This window comes from Coptis chinensis, chromosome 2, assembly GCF_015680905.1.
Source record: "Coptis chinensis isolate HL-2020 chromosome 2, ASM1568090v1, whole genome shotgun sequence".
In the NCBI taxonomy this organism is placed as follows: domain Eukaryota; kingdom Viridiplantae; phylum Streptophyta; class Magnoliopsida; order Ranunculales; family Ranunculaceae; genus Coptis; species Coptis chinensis.
In genome coordinates this window covers 98851690-98869311 of record NC_141457.1, presented here as the reverse complement: position 1 = coordinate 98869311, position 17622 = coordinate 98851690, and the positions used below count along the sequence as shown (strand labels likewise).

General features: G+C 39.8%; 1 protein-coding gene across 1 annotated transcript; it reads right to left on the bottom strand.

The window, feature by feature from the left end:
• Positions 1 to 12228: 12228 nt before the first annotated feature.
• On the bottom strand, positions 12229 to 16134 carry LOC147519497 (serine carboxypeptidase 1-like). The gene is made up of 8 exons (XM_086591080.1): positions 15739 to 16134; positions 15020 to 15127; positions 14373 to 14647; positions 14023 to 14265; positions 13806 to 13912; positions 12932 to 13024; positions 12688 to 12793; positions 12229 to 12593 (listed from the first exon to the last, which is right to left on the bottom strand). The coding sequence occupies exons 1-8, from the start codon at positions 16109 to 16111 to the stop codon at positions 12444 to 12446; spliced, it is 1455 nt and encodes a 484-aa protein (XP_086447206.1). The 5' UTR covers positions 16112 to 16134; the 3' UTR covers positions 12229 to 12443.
• Between the last annotated feature and the right edge of the window lie 1488 nt (positions 16135 to 17622).

Sequence of the window (17622 nt, the reverse complement as noted above, 5' to 3'; positions counted from 1 at the left end):
AAACCTCTTCTCTTCAAAAAAAAAAAAAAAAAAAAAAAGCTAATATTTAAAAAAAAAAAAAAAAAAAAATCTCTGTCTACTTTCTTTCAATTTCACTTTCACTTTCTCTCTCTCCATTTCTTGAATTTCAATGGCGAGCAACAATCTACCTTGAAGAATCATCAAGGTTTGCTTCTTTTCAAACTTCTCGATCCTTCTTTCAATCTTCCTTCTTAAAAGGGCCTATTTTTTTAAACCATTGATTGTTTGTTTTCATTGTTCAGGAAACACAACGACTCTTAAGTTAACCAGGTAACTTTTTTGATATGGGTAATAAATTAGTGAAAATAATTTAGTTAGTATTAAATAAAAAAAGTAATCTTTTTGTGAATTTGTAGCTCCTGGAATTAGTGCTTCACCTTTTGATTTTTAAGGATTGGAAATGTCGATTATTGAGCTGGGATTATGTTGAATTTCATGGTTTTTGTGCAATTCGATGAATGTATATGTTAGGCATTTGATGTCTATTTTTTTATTTTTTTTAAAGTACTACATTTTGGTATATTGGATGTTTCTGAGTGAAATGCATAGTTTTTTTTTTATAGTAACTTTGTAGGTTAAGATACACAAGTTGCTACTCAAGTCGAAGTTTCAAACATTGGATAAAGATGAAGTGGGTTTGCTTTTTGTTCCATCTTATGTAAAATGTGTGCGGATGATGGGTGGTCTGAATGGTAAGGAGATAAATCAAACGTATGTGAAGGTAAGCTTTTTCCTCTCCTCCTTTTATGTTGAAATTGTCAAAATTTTTAATAACTTTGTAGGTTAAGATACACAAGTTGCTACTCAAGTCGAAGTTTCGGACACTGGATAAAGATGAAGCGGGTTTGTTTTTTGTTCCATCCTATGTAAAATGTTTGCGGATGATGGGTGGTCTGAATGATAAGGAGATAAATCAAACGTATGTGAATTTAAGCTTTTTCCTCTCCTCTTTTTCTATTGAAATTGTCAAATCTTTTGAAGTGTGTGTTCGTAGCATATGAGAAGAGGCAATGTGAAATTGGAGCTTGCACATGTATAACTATTTCGTTATTTTTTTTCTTTGTTTTGTGGTGTAAGCTGTTAGAACTAGCTGCTTAGTTTGGATTAATTGGATTAAGGAGGGGATGCGCTCTCGGTCGGAATTGGAGAGGGCACACTTATTGCTTTGCTTGCGACATGGGCCAAATAAGTCGTAGATAAGTTGTTAAATTTTATTGATCGGTGCAAGTTCTTGGACTATTGTGATCTTGATTTGGTCAAAGATTAGGCACGGATGTCGGCTCTATTGCTCTATCAATTGTTGCAGAAAGCTTATTCAAGTGTGATGGCTATAGTCATGGGGGAGGAAGTAGCAGAAAGGCGCAAGCAGAAAACTGTTGCTGCACAAGCAACAACATTGAAGGTTATAGTCCAAGTCCCAGTGTCCATTGCGAGAAAAAAAATGAATATATCAACATTGGATGTCATTAGTAGTTTTAAACCTACTGGGGCGAACCAAGGTAGTAAGTTGGCTCCATCAAATTATAGTCTTAGCAACACCAAGTTGCTTGAGAAGAAATCCTCAGTGGCTGTAATAGCAACTGGAGCAGCAACAACTTTCCGTGAAAGGTTTTGCAGAGATATAGTTATTGTCGCAAACATGTTATCAAAAGCCAATTTTAACCATTAAATTTCGGTGAAGTATGAGGCACTGAGCTGCTACTGATGGGATTAGCCACTGGTGTTTAGGTTCCTCCCCTTGAAGAGACCTCTCTTTGTACAAAAGGTTATTTCTAGGAAATTTTGTTCACCTACCTCTGTATGTATTTATGTAGTTAGTTTCTTTGCAACTGTTTATGTTATAAGATGTTCTCATTCTCTATTTCTTATGGATACATGTGGTTGTAAAGTTACCTCGCCAAGTCTTCATCAGTTATACTGTTAGTTACTTAGTTTGCTTCACTCTCTCTTTATCCATTTGATGTCATCATCTGTTTTTTATTGTTGTTTGCATCACTGTCATTTTTATTATATATCAATTTTTGGTGTATCAAGCTTTTTATTAATAGAAATTGTCCTAGGAAGCCTGTTCCGCATTCTTTTTCTATATAATGGTTACGTGGGTTTGCCTACAGGGGGGAGATAGGTTGTCTATGAATACATGATGCAGTGGCACCAATATATTATGCTTGAGCTAATGGCCTGCATTCTGCTTTTCAGGTTAGCTATGTGAGAATGCTCTCAGCAGAGCACAACCTTATGTCGTTCCATAATGGATGTGTAAAAATGTGAGTAATGACTATATTTACAGCTTTTGTGAATTTTATGCTCAAAATTCTTTTAGGTCACGCAAGGATAGTTTTTGGGGTTTGGTTTTTGATTCCATCAGTGGGCTATATTGAAAGACAACCTAAGTAAATGGAATCTCTACCTTTCAGTGTTAGAAGGTACTTTACCTATGACTATATTTGACTCTCACGGTTTATATATTTGTATTTTGTTGCATTGAATTAAAGTCTTAAAATGCATTTATCTATGACCCAAATTATTTCAAATGCTAGTTTTCATTACTTGAAACTAATTATATACACTGATGTTGGAAATCATGTGAAATGATCGTTTTTCCACCCTTTGTTGTCTCCATTAAAACCTTAATCGCTCTCACTCTCCGATAATCAACTTATCAGCTAATCTATTGAAAAGCTAAGGATTCATTTATATTTGCTTACGAGGTCCAAGATATTTTGACTGGAAACTTTGGGATTTTTATTAAACCATATCAAACTCTGCTTTCTATACTTTTCGCAGCTTTCTCTTCTACTTTTTGGTCTCTTGACGCACCAGTTCTGCCGCTCTATTTACACTAAATCAGGTATGGTTTTTCCTTTTCCTTTTTCTTATTATTGTTGTTTTCAATTTCTCTTTATTATTAATTTATGCATTCATTTTTCTTTTGAACTGATATTGTATCTAATTTCAATGCTTCCTTTTGGAAAATCCAATCTATCCATGGATGACTCCCTCTCTCACCATTGTATACCTTTTAGAGAGGTGGTTGTGTCATATTAATCCGATAGCTAGCATTTTTTTTCAAGCATTTGATATCTAATAAGAAAGTTATAGAGAAAGATATCAAATAAGTTGTACTACATGCTTTGTTCGTACATTTAATGGTATTCAATCAAATTTTAAGACATTTGAGTACTTTCATCATCAACTATTAATGTAGTAATCCCAAATGCCGGGCAAATTATCTAGTATACTATAGTTTATCGTTTTCTATGTAATATATTTAGCTAAAGACTTACAAGTGAAGAGGCTGCTCAAGTAGAAGCAGGGAGCTCGGGTATTAATTGTAGGCATCGAAAGGAAAGGAATGAGACACTCCAGATCAAGCTTGCGGAAGAAGGAGAAAGGTGTATGTACATATATATGTGCTATCAATATCGGCTGAGATGACCGATTAATAGTATACTGCTTGTGAATCGATTAGTTTTTTTTTTTTTTACCAATTTCTCGATTTATTTCACCGATCCGATTTAATCACTCAATAGACCGATTAATTGGCCGAGATGATCGATTTCTCACCAAACCGAGATAAAAAACCACTGAAATTATCGATTTCCCACCCAAAAAAATACTTAAAATTAGACTCTTAAACCGGATTAATAATAAAAGAATGCAATCAACACACAAAACTAAGAGCTTATTTATTTTCTTATCTTTAAAGATTATAAGAATTATTAGGTGTAAATTTTTTTATATTATCTCTCTCTAATATATATTCTCTCTTCTCTCTTCCCCTTATTCTTTTAAATAGTTAACATAATTGTTGCGTTTGACATATCTGTAGTACTGTGAAATTGAGTTGATTGGATGTGATGATAAGAATTTAATATTTTTTGTTGCATCTCGAGTAACTATTTAGTAATTTTTTTGTATGATTATATTCTTATATATTTTGAAATTAAAGAGCCGGAGCCCAGATATATATATATATATATTCGATATATCTACTTAAATCGCCGATTAATTGGTGATTAATCACATATTACTCTTCAAAAACCAATTTTAACTGCTTAGGTACATATATCGTTCAGTTGTTGAATACATGAACTTATTTAGCCAATTTTTTAAATATATATATTAAAAAAAATGCGGCAATGGGCTTTATAGGTAAGATGTCATTCAATAGCGTCATTGAAAAAGTTATATTTTTTTTTTATGATATCGTTCAATTTTATTGACAAATGGAAATCTAGTACTAAAATAATTATTTAATTAACTAAATATCAAATCAATAATGACATCCTGATCAGAGTTTACAAATGGTAGTTTACTTTTATCATAAGATGTTTTTTTGTCCTTGTGAGGGAGTAATATCCTCATTAAAGAATATTAAGCACGCGTTAAGCATAAATAGAGATCAATGCGTAATCAGGACGTTGTCCCCCAAGACCGATTCGCGAGCAACTCGCTTCACGTATGTGGTACACTCCAGATCGCTCAGGAACGCTCCAAGAAGACTGAACGACCTAGAGTGGAACGCTGCGGATAAAGACATTTTCCTTAATCCAAGGGTAATCATTACCAAAGCCATATATGTACTTCCAATTACCGAGAATTATGAACTACTGCACCCACTCCCAATGATCACCGCCTTCCTACCAGAACCAACCTAACACTCATTCGTAATCTCCACCCTACATATGTATAAGGGAATACACGTGTCTAAGAGATGAACACCCTCTTGCACCTATAAATACTACCTACATGAACTACGTCGAACCCGATTCTTCTCTGCCCCAGAATCAAGAGAAGATACGTAGGCAGCTCGCTACTTAGCGAACTCGGTCTAAACCAAATCCAATCCCCTTCTTCTTCCACCCGTATATGTAAAGGAAAAACGCTCCTCTACATTGGTGCCGTCTGTGGTCTCGATTACTTGAGATACTAATTCCACACAGATGATCAAAACACAAAAATGAAAATTCTCAAGCCCACGAAGCATGGCAAGCCTCGAAGCTCAAGTTCAAAGCCTTGCAAACCAGTTAGGTTTGACCAACGAAAGCATTTCCTTGCTCCGGCAGGAAAATGCCGCTCTTCGTGCACAGGTGGACGCACAACAACAACCAGCTGGGAACGTTGCTGAGAACGGCATCAATGAAGTTAATCAACAAATTAATGAACTATCGGAAAGAATTGGTCAAAGCGCAGTGAGAAAAGACGCAACCCAGATCGTCCAGAAAATGCTCAAGACGTATCGTGCATCGCCATTCACCACAAAGGTACTAAATAAACCCTCTCCTCAGGATTTCGTTCAGCCACGTTTTTCGATGTACGATGGCAGCACATGTCCTGGGCAACATGTGGCTCGTTATATCCAAAGCTTGGCATTATATAGTGCACCAGAGTTCGATCATCTCCACTGTCGCTTGTTCCCTGCAAGTCTCAATGATGGAGCACTCGATTGGTTCTTCTCACTCGAGCCGGACTCGATAAAGACCTTCGAGCAACTTACCGATTCATTTGCTAGCCAGTATGTGCATAACTGACGAAAAAAAGCTGATCTAGACTCGCTGTTCCAGCTCTCACTTGGCGAAGACGAAACAATTCGTGAATTTTTAGGTCGGTTCAAAGCCGAACTACTGTGTGGAAACAAGATTGAAAGAGTCTTTTGCTACATTGGCATTTTACAACGCTTGTCGTGTGCACAACACGCCACTCGCCAGATCGCTGATGAAAGAGCGTCCCGAGACTTTGTCCGAGCTATACGCCCGAGTCGACAAGTACATAAACTTGCAAGAAGGCCTGAAGCATCAAGGCCTATCAGAAGAAAAAGAGGTCGCAGCAATATCAGATGACCCCCCAATCTCCAAAAAGCACCCCCGACAGCAGGAGAGAAAGCCGGGTAACAGAATGAATAACAACTGCGAGCTCACCGTCCTGACTCGCTCGCCCAGTTACATCCTAGAAAAGATCAAGCAAGCTTCATATTTCCGACCTGATGTGCAGCAACCTATGGACCGACCTGACAAACCGTATGGTGCATTTCACCGAGCCAAATGTTACGAGACTGATTCATGCTGGGGGCTAAAGCACTACCTCCAAGATCTCATTGAAGCAGGGCATATCAAACAATACACTAACATAGCCGACGGAGATTTACGCCATAAACTCATGGCTCGCCGAGTGTGCAGTAGATCCCCACCTCGCCAGAATCATCACAAGATTCAAGCTCGTTCCAGCAGCAGAGGACGTCCCTGCGACCGTGACCGTTCTCGCCATGAACGCCGACAGCATTCGTCAGATCGCGACAATGCCAGAACTATTCATATGATCACTTTCCCCGATGATTCTGTGACATCTTCTAGAGAAAAACGTAGGCGCGTCGGCGCCCTCCAAGAAGTATATCACTTTTCTTCGCAGCGCCACACGCCCGCCGGGTTCGTAAATTTCTGGGGAATACTTAGCTAACGCCAAGACATTAATTTACCGATCTGCTGGGTCTACCTAGGAAATCTAGATCGATACTTCTAACATGTTCACAAAACAACGAACTGCCACTCTCGTGGAAACCAGTTCTCAATATCAAAATGGCGAATCTTTCGGGCAAGCGAAGACAGCTCTATTGTTAACTCTCATATAAGAGAGGTGACCTTATATAACATTTCTAAAAATCCCATAACTGACAAAGACAAGAAGATACATCACAATCAAGAATCAGCCACAACATGCTTATCTTTCGGGGCAGCGCTAGTCGAAGGGGTGTGCCTGGCAGATCTCAGCACCACATGCATACCAGAACCCTGTCCCTCGTCGTCATTCGCCTTTTTCAGCTGGTGATATTTCTCATCCAGCTCAGCGTACTGGACACAGGCAATGGTATACGCCTTGCGCGCCACCCTTTGGCATTGTTTGGCATATCCAGTCACTTTAGCCAACTCCCCTTGCAAATCAGTCATAGCAGCAGCCAGCACAGCGTTCTCGTCAACAACATCCTTACACTTCTTGGTCATCACCTCCAGTTTCTTCTTGTCGGCTCCCCACGCAGCTCGCATACAACCTAGCTCGACGTGGTGATTAGTATCAGAATCGGCGCGCGGCACAGAGTTCTTCAACTTGTCGTACCCTGCAAAAAACTGCAAGTACAATTTTAACACCAAAACTGCCCAAGTAACAGAAACAAAAACATCACGCATAAATGTCTCACCAAACAAGCAGCCATGTCCATGGTACTCAACAACGTGTCCATATCTTCATCCTCTACTTCAGCTTTATCACCGTCCAACACGATCCCCTTCAGCAGACTGGTCGCTATGGGTGCCGAGTGGAAGCTGCAGTCAGAATGTTTCATCGCACGCTTCTTCCCCGTCTTCCCCATGTAGTAGAACTCGCTCCCCACGTCACCATGACGTGGAGACGAACTCTCACCAGCAACGTAGTGACCTTGCCCCAGGTCGCCGCGCTCCTCAGCATGTTGATCGGTATCATCGACTCGTCAAGGCGACCTGAACACAACACCACCAGTCGAACGACCTGCCTTTTTAGGTCGCTTGTTCCCTTTGGCTTCTACCGCAACAACTTTCCTCTTGCCCCGATCACCATGCACGTGGGGATGGAATTCCATTTCCTCCATTATCAGAGGTGAAGTCTCCCTCAAACTTCCTTCCCCTCTTACATATCTATGCGGCACCTGGCCATAGTGTAACCTATGAGCAAGATGGACAATACGCGAGTCACCAACCAAAACAACGATCTTTGTTTAAGTGGGATACCTAAATAAGGAAGACAGACATACCTGAAGAAGCAATGAAGAAGATGACGCAGTACAGGCTGGGGACGAAGAAAGGCAATAGCAGGAAGAGCAAAGGAGAGCAAATGCCTTTGCTCTCTAACGAATGATGTTACTTATGGTGTACTAACGTATCTTCCCTAGGCGCATCATAATTACATCAAGACGCCAAACGTCAGGCCACCTGGCAGCCATCATTGCACACATCTAACCGCTCACTTGCCTACACGTGGCATACATGTGCAGAACTGTTTCACTTCTTCAAAACGGTGATATCAACCTACGTCCTACTATCGATCTACATCTTACGATTACAGATTACTATGGACACTAGGAAGCATATTCACAGCCATACAAATATAGCGATGTCTCCGTTCATATATTCAACCACTACAAGAATCTTACAGAGCAACGAGTCAAGAGATAAGCATAACATATAGCAAAAAGCGACCTGCCAAGGCAGACCCAAACACAGTTCGCATGGCAGCCGAGCTGCTGAGTCCACTCAGAAAATCCAGCTCCGTTAACCAACATTCATCATCGCATAGTCATCCAGTATTCACAAATAGAAATAAGAAAAGTGAACTGCCTAGGTTACCCCGGAAAACCAGTTCTATTGTATCACAACTAACAACAATTCAACTTACCCTCCTCATCAGCCGACTGGAGAAATTCAATATACAACACACATACAGGGAATGTAACAAGCCAGCAGACTACTTGTCAAAACTATGTAATATCAATTATGTAGTTTTTATGTTTATCAATCACCCTCTTGATGCCCAACTATCAGAAATGATAGATGATGATGCAAGAGGCACCATGTACCAAAGGTTTCAAAGTTAATACAGGTTGGGGTCTGCCTAACCCCGTAACCAATTCAAAAAAAAAAAAAAAAAAAACTTACCAATCTTACATCACAACTCGCTAGGTCCAGGCATAACGACCAAACCTCCGGCCACCAGCGAGTCGTCAACTTCAGCTTCTTTCCCATCCACTACTATGGACACACCATCCATACTCAAACTCATAAGAACGTCAGATGCAGTAGCTTCAGTGCGAGGCACAACAATTTTCGGAGCAATGATGGAAGACGCAAGAGCACCACTGGTATCTCCCTAAACCAGTACCACTGGAGGACGAAGAGTACATCGTTCATGCTCCTCTTTCAGAGCTTTATAATCAGCTTCTAGCTTAACAAAGTCAGCGTCCAGCTCGTCATAAGCTTTAGTAGCGTCCTGAGCAACTCCCTTACAATGCAGAGCATACTTATTCAACCTAACAATTTCCACAGTCGCTGCATTAACGTTCTCTTCAGCACCCTGTAGTTTCAGCTTCAAATCTTCCGCCTCGGTATCCTTCAGCATTTTCGCTAAGCTCAGAGCTTGATGTGCCTTCTTCAGATCCTCGAGCTCCTCGCGTTCCATCTTAGCAGCGTCCTGAACATTCTTCAGCTCCTCGGTCAGCTTCACCACAGTTTCCCTATCTGTCTCAGCGAACTGGGCAATCTCCTTCAGTTTTTGAAATCCACTCACAAGCTACAGTCGCACACGTATACTAATAGTTAGTTCACAGCATGTTTCATGAGACAACAAGTAAATTACAGCGGGACAATCCCACGTACCAGGCATTAAACGACTTCCATCCGATTTAGGTTATCCTCCAACCCCCTCTCGTCCAGCTCCTTACGATTGCCATCCAGAGCTATATGTTCAAGTAGACATCCTGCTACCTTACTCGATCTAAAGCTGCAATCAGTTCGCTTCACAGTACGTTGCACCCCATTGTCATTCAAGTACACAAGTTGGGTCTCCAAGTCCTCAGAAGTCATAGTTGATTTCCCACTCGCCTTACGCGAACCTCTCACCTTCGCTGGAGGACTAGGTTCCCGCACCAACGGCGAAGAGCTCAGCCTAGCTCCAAATGTAGTAAGATCCAGAACCTGCTCGGGTCTCGCCCGACTCTTGCTAGCAGTAGTCCCACCAACTCGACCACCACAAGAGCCACCCCTAATGCTGGAACTCTCCCCCAAAGCATGCCTCGCAGCTTTCGCTACCCTTACAACGTCTTGCTCAGACGCATCAGCTTTCCTCTTCGACGACCTGCTCCTTGCGCGAGGATTGAAGATCACTGTCTCTAGCTCTACAGGAGCATCAATTGACCCACCTTCAGGTCGCCAGCTTGACCCACCCGCACCTGAGGCACCACCACCTCCTAAGGGTCATCTAGAGCTAACACGACCCCGGTTTCTATCCTCTCGGGTTACCAAGTCACTAACACGCTTCTCCATCACTTCCCTCCTAGCTTGACCTCGATCTTTCTAAATTCTCCTTTTCTCCCGGATCGCCGGACCCCCTTTCTCTACAAAGAAATGAGCGACTTCAGGCAGCTTCGCTTGCTTCTGCACTCGACTCAACCGCGCGAACCTCTCTATTTCCCCACGATCAGTTCGCGTCTTGGCAGAAAAATCTACAAGCCAAGCAAAGACACAGATCAGTTAGAATAGTGACAACCCACCTATTAAAATGACATGTACAAGACACTCCCACCCACCGGAGATATTGCAAATCCTAGTTTGCAACCTACACCCGCTAGCACAATAGTTGCCAACTAGCAGCAACGACCTCTTGGTCCATGCCTCGTTGCTCACACCGTCGATCACACCAGACCGGGTGGTCATAGTTTGCAGGCTAAAGTTGAAATTACCAGTTCGCCTTGCAACAAAATGTTCAGTAATATCAGACACCCCTATGTGGTACTCGCCATTTGCATTCAACAGATCGAACACCTTGACCAGCCACCAGGTGTTATCAACAAACTGACAAGGGGACTTCCAACAATGAGTTAGAAAGTCGCAAACCAGCTTCGAGAACGGTATTTGCATATGCGCTCTCAGCTGACCCTCACAGATTATTACTCCACTATTCGGCGGATTATATTCTTCACTCCGCATATTTTCACTCAGCCTTGGTTCGTATATCTCCAGGTCCGGTACGTTTATTCCATGACGATCCACCGTCCTAGGGGGCAACCCACTTGAAGATGACCCCTCACTACGACCTGACGTGCTAGCCACAGCACCAACAGAGCCAGATCGAGCATTACCCTCATCCCCCCTAACTTCCCCACCATGATCAGATTGATCACCAGGACTCACAAACTCTTCCTTATCATCCTCATACTCACCACAACTTAAAGAAACCTCTCGAACCTCTTCAGATCGAGTATCGTCAGAATCAGACATTTTTACGTTTTCTTCTTACCGACTACCCAAACTTAAATACTAAAGCCTAAACACCGACCTATCTATTAAACACACAACGCTTGACTAAGATGAAAGACAATGAAAAACACAAAGACAGCAGACAGCAGTAAACACTCACCTGAGAAACCCTAGCTTGCAATTTGCTAAAGACGAAAACAAAAAATAGCTATTCAGTTGTCCCAAATTTGATTTTGTGCAACCGCCCGTTTAGTTATCAAGGAGTTATGATTACAACCTACGGCCTATCCCACACACGTGGCACAAGGAACTGTCTTTTCACGATTCCGGGAAATGCGGCGACACATTTTCTCTACCAACTGCTATGAGTTAGTCACATGCCAACCACGTGACAACTTTTGTTTTCCAACCGAATCGCCATGCAACCCAAAGAGAACGTTATAGCATGCCAGTCACTCAACCTACACTAGTCGCTGGTCCGCTTATGCTCAACACGTATGATTGTTTTCTCTCAGCAGATCGCTTTCATGAACATCACAATCTACTGAGAGGGGGCTGTGTGAGGGAGTAATATCCTCATTAAAGAATATTAAGCACGCGTTAAGCATAAATAGAGATCGCTGCGTAATCAGGACGTTGTCCCCCAAGATCGATTCGCGAGCAGCTCGCTTCACGTAGGTGGTACACTCCAGATCGCTCAAGAAGACTGAACGACCTAGAGTGGAACGCTGCGGATAAAGACATTTTCCTTAATCCAAGGGTAATCATTACCAAAGCCATATATGTACTTCCAATTACCGGGAATTATGAACTACTGCACCCACTCCCAATGATCACCGCCTTCCTACCAGAACCAACCTAACACTCATTCGTAATCTCCACCCTACATATGTATAAGGGAATACACGTGTCTAAGAGATGAACACCCTCTTGCATCTATAAATACTACCTACTTGAACTACGTCGGACCTGATTCTTCTCAGCCCCAGAATCAAGAGAAGATACGTAGGCAGCTCGCTACTTAGCGAACTCGGTCTAAACCAAATCCAATCCCCTTCTTCTTCCACCCGTATATGTAAAGGAAAAATGCTCCTTTACAGTCCTTGATTGGTGTTTTACCAGAATAGAATTGAACAAATAATCTACTTAGATCGATGCTCAGTGGGAAGGTTACACTTACACAGGTCAGATTATAGTTTGAGATATAAACTTTAAAAGTAAATGGAACCTTTTGATTGGCGTACATTATAAACTTTGAAAGTTTGAATTACACAGTACAGCTAACCATGAAGCTACAATTATACTGATCGCCATTCAGATAAGACAGACACACGGAAAAGAAACATTTTACATGAAATTAAAGAGCAGAATATGAAATTCTTTATTGAATTATATTTTGAAGATGTGGAACGGATCGGAGAGTCATTAGTATGTCCCGGATAACGGAAGTTCCCCTTGAAGGAAAGATGCTAGCATATAGAGTGATCGCTCAGGTTGGTAGCTTGGAACAAGATGCCCTGCTCCTCTTACTGTTACTAACACCAATCCCTTGTAAGCTTCTACATATCCTCCAACCTGCCATGAAAATCAATGTCAGGAACTTTGTCATAGAATTGAAGTATTAGTAGTGGAAGCATGTGAACATCAGAACATCAATAATGTAGCTTACCTCTCCGTTAGTGTACCATGGGCGCCAAGCGGTCTCAATAGGAAGCTTAAAAGTGTTGATTGAATACCTCGACGATGTAACTGGAACACGTCCATCCGTATCTCCACTGTAAGGTCAACTACTGTTAAAATACTTAAAATAGCCACCTCAGGTACAAACGGGACACAGTGGAATATGTTGGACACGTACACAGTTAAGGTAATTAAAGTAAGTAAATACAGTATAGAAGCTAGCTTGAACTTGCCTGTATATCCAAACATTGATGTTACTCGCCATTAGCTGCTGAATTATGGGTAATATGGTTGTCGGACTGTCCGTCCAGTTGGTTAATACATGACTGTACAAAATTTGCGTTTAGAACGAATTGGCAGGTAATGTCTGTCAATACTCAATAAAACTTTGAACAATAAAATGTTGCTGTCAAATTTCTAACATTAGTACTAGACTCATTTTACAGAATAATATCCATTGCGTGCAACAAATAGGGCTGGTCAATCATTGAGCCGAGTTGCTCACGAGTAACTCAAGCTCAGCTCGTCGAAGACTCAACTCAAATTCGTCTGCACAAAATATGAGTAAAGCTTGAGCTTAATTTAAAGCTCGTTCTAGATGGTGAATAACTCAAGTTCGAGCTCGAGTTGGCGTGAGCTACTTATTTTATAAGCCCATATGTAGTATATAATATATAATTTATACCCATTTTATAATTTATACCCAACTATAATTTATAATTTATACCCATTTTAATGTTTTATACATTTTTTTTAGAGTATGAGTTCGAACTCGAGTTCAAACGAGCATAATTGAGCATGAGCTCGAACCCGAGCTCGAGCTTGTACTGCAAAATGAGTCAAACCGAGTCGAGCTCGAGTTATTTGTACAACGGGACGAGTCGAGTTTGAGCCCCATATTAAACTCGAAATCGAGTTCAGGTAGAGCTTCTATAGGTGCGAGTTGAGCGTGAGCAGGACAAAACTCGACTCGGATAGCTCGATGACAAGCCCTACCAACAAATAAACTTCAAGCAAAGAATTAAGTAACACTAACAGTATACAAATAAACTTCAAGCAAAGAATTAAGTAACACCAACAGTATTCAATGTAGTGAGAATGTTATACCTGCATCGTGTCCATGTTGTGGGCTTTGCATGTAAAGTACTTTGCACCTCTGGAAGATTTAAATATGCGTTGACGTAATTATAAGAGCATGGATCAAAATAGTGCACCTGGTTAAGACCAATTTTGCAAAAGTTCTTAGTTTCCATATTCCTACTGAGATTAGATAGAAAGCAAATTTTTGTACGAAAAAAAATAAAAAATAATATAATTAACTCACCGATCCAATCGAGCCCTTGTTGATTTTAGTATTACATAGTGGAGCATATATGTTATAAATATCAATATCTCCCAGTTCCTGATCACCTTGGTCTTCTGCATTATAACACTCGTCACTCCAAAAATCTGCTTTGCAGTATTTGTTGATCGCCTTATTGGTTTCGTCCGAATTCAAGGCATGCGTCCAGAAATAATCATACTGGCCTAATGTATTAGTGTAGTCGTCGATCCATGCATTACCAATCTGGATGGAAAAACTATAATAAGTAAAATGTGATGAAATTATGTCATATATGAAGTTATTTCCATGAGAAAAATAAAATTAAATAAGACAGTAAGCTGTGAACATACAGCAATGCCTTTGAGATTGATGACAGTCTGGTTGGTGTTTTTGTTGTTGAGAAGGATTGTGTACGCAAGCTGAGGGACATAATGACCACTATAGCTCTCACCAGTTAGGAAGAAATCTCTGGTCTTATATTGAGGGAACTTCTCAAGCCAATTGACCAGAAAAGCATAGGCATCTTCAGCAGTAGTCTTATCCCCACGATTATTGTAATCAGATGTTGTGTTTGAATACGAAAATCCAACTCCGGCAGGGGATTCCAAGAATATCACATTTGCCACTGCAATTATCGAAGTAACAAATTGGTGATGCACAATATACACTTTACAGTACGGGAACACATAAATGAGACCTTGTAACTGTTGTAAGTACACATTCCTGTGTGTATACAAATTAATTGGATTTGTCTCACTAATTTTGAGTTTGTAAACTGACTTAATTGGTTAACAATTTTGAATTCGGTAACGGCCAAGAGTTACAGCAAATTGACAGATTAAACATTTGACCACTCATTTACATAGGTTCTAATTCAGTCAACAAAAGTATGGCAATAACTCAAGTTTTAACTGATTTTTGCTGACTTTCACTAAAATGCTTTTTATTGTCATGCAACCAGAGCATATGAAAACACTGCAAAATTCTATCAAATTACCATTATTCCATGCGTAGTCATTTCTGAAGAGAGTTTTTCCATCACCATTGACCCTGAAAGGTCCTAATTCCTCCATAGCTCCGAAGCCAAGGGAAGAACATCCTGGCCCTGCACATCCAAAAAAATTACAAATATATAAAAATAAAAAATAAAAATAAAAAAAATGCATGATATTTCTCCCTATGACGGGTAGCTCTAGACCAGGTTGTGGCCGCAGTGTATTACCAAACTGACGTTGTTGTCATACAACATATTTATATAAACTAAAGACTATAATACAGATTGATGTGGCACAATATAACTTAAATGATCACAGGAATGTTGTTGATTCTAAATAAATTGCTAGACTTTTTGTTAGTATAGAAGATGGAGAGCATGTCGGCTGAAGCTTCAATCACTCTCCATTACTCACACATGGAGAGAGGCCAACATTGCAGCTGATATCTTGTCAAAAACAGGTGCAAGCTTGCAAGAAAATTCTTCGATCATCACTGAAGGAAAGCCTTCATGGCTTATCCGATGGGAAAAGCCTTATAGCAAATTTGTGAGAATAGGCTAGTATTGTGTGCTGTGTACCCAGCTTGTTGGAGTACACATAACATCTTGGTTAGAATCAGAGTTTGGTTTTTCCATACTCAAACCATTCTTTTGTATTTTTTCTCTTTATTAATATATTTAAACTTACCTAGCAAAAAAAAAATAATGGATGTGCATATTACCTCCATTGAGCCATAATACAAGAGGATTTGTTGAAGAGTTTTGGGGAGACTCTACAAAATAATAAAACAGTGCTCTTCCGGCTGTAGGATCCACTGTCACATAACCTGAGTACTGATCAAAATCCACTCCTTCAGGCTGACCAGGCAATGTTTCGATCTTATCGGCCTCCTTAGACCCTTGTGTACTAATATACACTGGTGAATATTCACCATTGTTATCTACTATGGGCCATGCATCGCCTTGAGGAGGCTTGTCCGATTTACGCGACTTAATCAATTTATCAAGATAATTGATCTGATTGGCATTATTAATAATTGGAAAGCTCAAGAGACAACAAGAAAAAAATAACCATGCAAACAATGTCATATTCATCTTCTCTAGCTTGTTGATATGAGCAACTAAGAGACTAAAGTGCCTTTAAATAGGGTAGCCTGGTGTTATAGGGACGAGATTATCAAGATGCATCTATGCTCTCTTTTCGTTTGTTCATTGTTGGTGTTATTAATTTTGGACTATAACATTTGCCTGGAACAGTCAAACCGAGGCGGAATTTTGGACTATAACACTTCTTTGGAACTGTCAAACAGGAGCGGCCTCTGAGATTAAATGGGCCTTTTACGAAAAAAAACATTATCCAATTTGGTAGAATTTGAATAAAGAGTGTAAAACAAAGTAGAATTCCTAATTTCGTGGATATAAAACAGGAATATTAACAGAAAGAAACTTTTTCGAGTTTAGATGCTATATTTATAAACTTGTTACTTCTCATAACTTTTTTATTCGATGTGTCATTATTTTACTGGCTAGCAAAATATTGTGCCTATAAAAACATGAGACCCTGTGCAGTCGCACCCCTCGCCGCCCCTGCTGTCAAATTGTTTTTGACAAAGATGAGGATACAAGAAAGTAGACTGCTATATTTATTTATTTATTCAATTATGCTACATCTTTTACGTTTTATATGTTGAAAACAATGGAAGCAGATGTCAGAGATTGAGAGTACACTATGAAATTCCACTTAAGTAATTGTTATTAGCTGTTGAGATATAGTCGATGTGAAAGTTAAAATGTCATCCATCCCCTATTTATTTTAGTTCTCATATTAGTCATATATATATACTAGAATTTAATATGTGGCTATGCCACTCAAGTCATTATGGATTTTCCAAATAATCATACAGAATTGATCTAAATTGAATGACATTTTTACAATACGAATGTATAGTAATGTGATCTAGAAATTACCCTTGCCTTCAACCTGAATGATTCTTGATTTTGTTCTCACCATTTACTTTGTATCTAACAAAGTAATATAAAACCTTAGAATTCATTTCCTCTTTCTTCTCAGCTCACAAAGCTTTATGGATAACAGCCGATGGAACTAAGTTATCTCAGCCCACCCCGATCGAGAGCATTGATTCTTGAGGCATCTTAAGTCTCCAAACCTTAAGTAGCAAATCACTTTAACATGGATTATCATTTTCCTTTCTCTATCAAACACCTACCTGCACACTTGCACTACAAATAAGATTAGCATATTGAACATTTGCTTACACAAATTGAAAGATAACATGTTGTAAAAAGTGAGTACCATTGCCTATTCGTATCATGCTCCTGCAAAATTTTGAGTTTCCACAAAATGTCGAAATGTTGAGATAAATATAATTAAGTATCCATATCCTTCAACACATAAAACCCAATTTCACAATGCTCAAATGTTCAATTGATGCTAGTATAACTTAATGACACGCAAGGAGGCAAAATGCAGAATATTTAGCACCATCAAACATTCAGTTGTTGCAACCCTAGTTTTCCATATATTAATATATATAGACTTCAACTATTTGTTGCAGGCATAGTCTCCATTCCCCAAGCAACTGAAA